Source organism: Rhea americana, unplaced genomic scaffold (assembly GCF_003343005.1).
Source record: "Rhea americana isolate MKP2758 unplaced genomic scaffold, rheAme1 scaffold_1979, whole genome shotgun sequence".
NCBI lineage: Eukaryota > Metazoa > Chordata > Aves > Rheiformes > Rheidae > Rhea > Rhea americana.
Genome location: NW_028186126.1, coordinates 1 through 1,102, shown reverse-complemented (window position 1 = coordinate 1,102; position 1,102 = coordinate 1). Strand labels below are relative to the sequence as shown.

The following is a 1,102-nucleotide window of genomic DNA, read 5'->3' as shown; positions in this document are numbered from 1 at the left end:
TCCATGGCCAACCTTGATGGCCCTATGACCAACCTTGGTGGCCCCATGGCCAACCTCGATGCCTCCATGGCCAACCTCGATGGTTCCATGGCCAACCTCGATGGCTCTATGACCAACCTCGATGGCTCCATGCCCAACCTTGATGGCTCCATGGCCAACCTTGGTGGCTCCAGGGTCAACATCGATGACGCCATGGTCAACCTCGATGGGTCTAGGCTCAACCTCAATGGCTCCATCGCCGACCTTGGCGGTTCCAGAGTCAACCTTGACGGCACCATGGCCAACCTTGATGGCTCCAGGGTCAACGTCGACGGGCCTAGACTCAACCTCGACGGCTCCAGACTCAACCTCGACGGCGGCGCGGTCAACGTTGACGGCGCCATGGTCAGCCTCGACGGTGCCGGCGTGAACGCCGACGGCAGCGCGGTCAACGGCTCCAGGGTGAACCTCGACGGCGCCGCGGTCAACGCCGCCATCGGCGTGAGCAACGCCGGCGCCGCCGTGGCCACCGCCGCCTTGGCCAACGCCAACGTGGGCATGGCCAACGCCGCCATGGCCAACCCTGCCTTAGCCAACGGTGCCTTGGCCAACGCCGCCATGGGGCTGGCGGGCACCTCCATGGCCAAGGCCGCCATGGCCAACGCCGCCATGGGCATGGGCAAGGCCAACGGCGCCATGGCCAACGCGCCCATGGCCGGCGCCGGCGGCGCCGTGGCCGACGTCCCCATGGCCCCCGCCAACGCCGTGGCCTGGCCCTGCGCCGACGTGGACATGCCCAGCCCCGGCCCCGCTCCCGACTGCCCCATGGACTCGCCGCGCGTCAAGGCCGAGCCGGGGGCCCCGCCGGCCCCCAAGCGCGACGGCGCCATCTCCGACGACACCAAGGCCGCCCTCAAGGCCGCCCTGCTCAAGTCGGCCATGAGGAACAAGAGCAAAGGTGACGCCGGGGCCCTGGGCGGTGGTCGCGGGGGGCTCGGGGTGGTGGCCGTGGGCCTCTTGATGGGCTTCCAGGAGGTCTTTGGGTGGTGGCCCCGGACTCCTGGGCCCCAGGCGGTGGTCACGGGTGGCTCGGGGTGGTGGCCCCGGACGCCTGGGCCCCGGG

At 70.0% G+C, this 1,102-nt stretch overlaps 1 protein-coding gene across 1 annotated transcript; it reads left to right on the top strand.

The window, feature by feature from the left end:
- Positions 1 to 6: 6 nt before the first annotated feature.
- Positions 7 to 1,098, top strand: LOC146596859 (uncharacterized; the record flags this gene model as incomplete). The annotated part of the gene is made up of 1 exon (XM_085303175.1): positions 7 to 1,098. A coding segment is annotated over exon 1 (1,074 nt), but the record flags the coding sequence as incomplete, so codon positions are not given.
- Between the last annotated feature and the right edge of the window lie 4 nt (positions 1,099 to 1,102).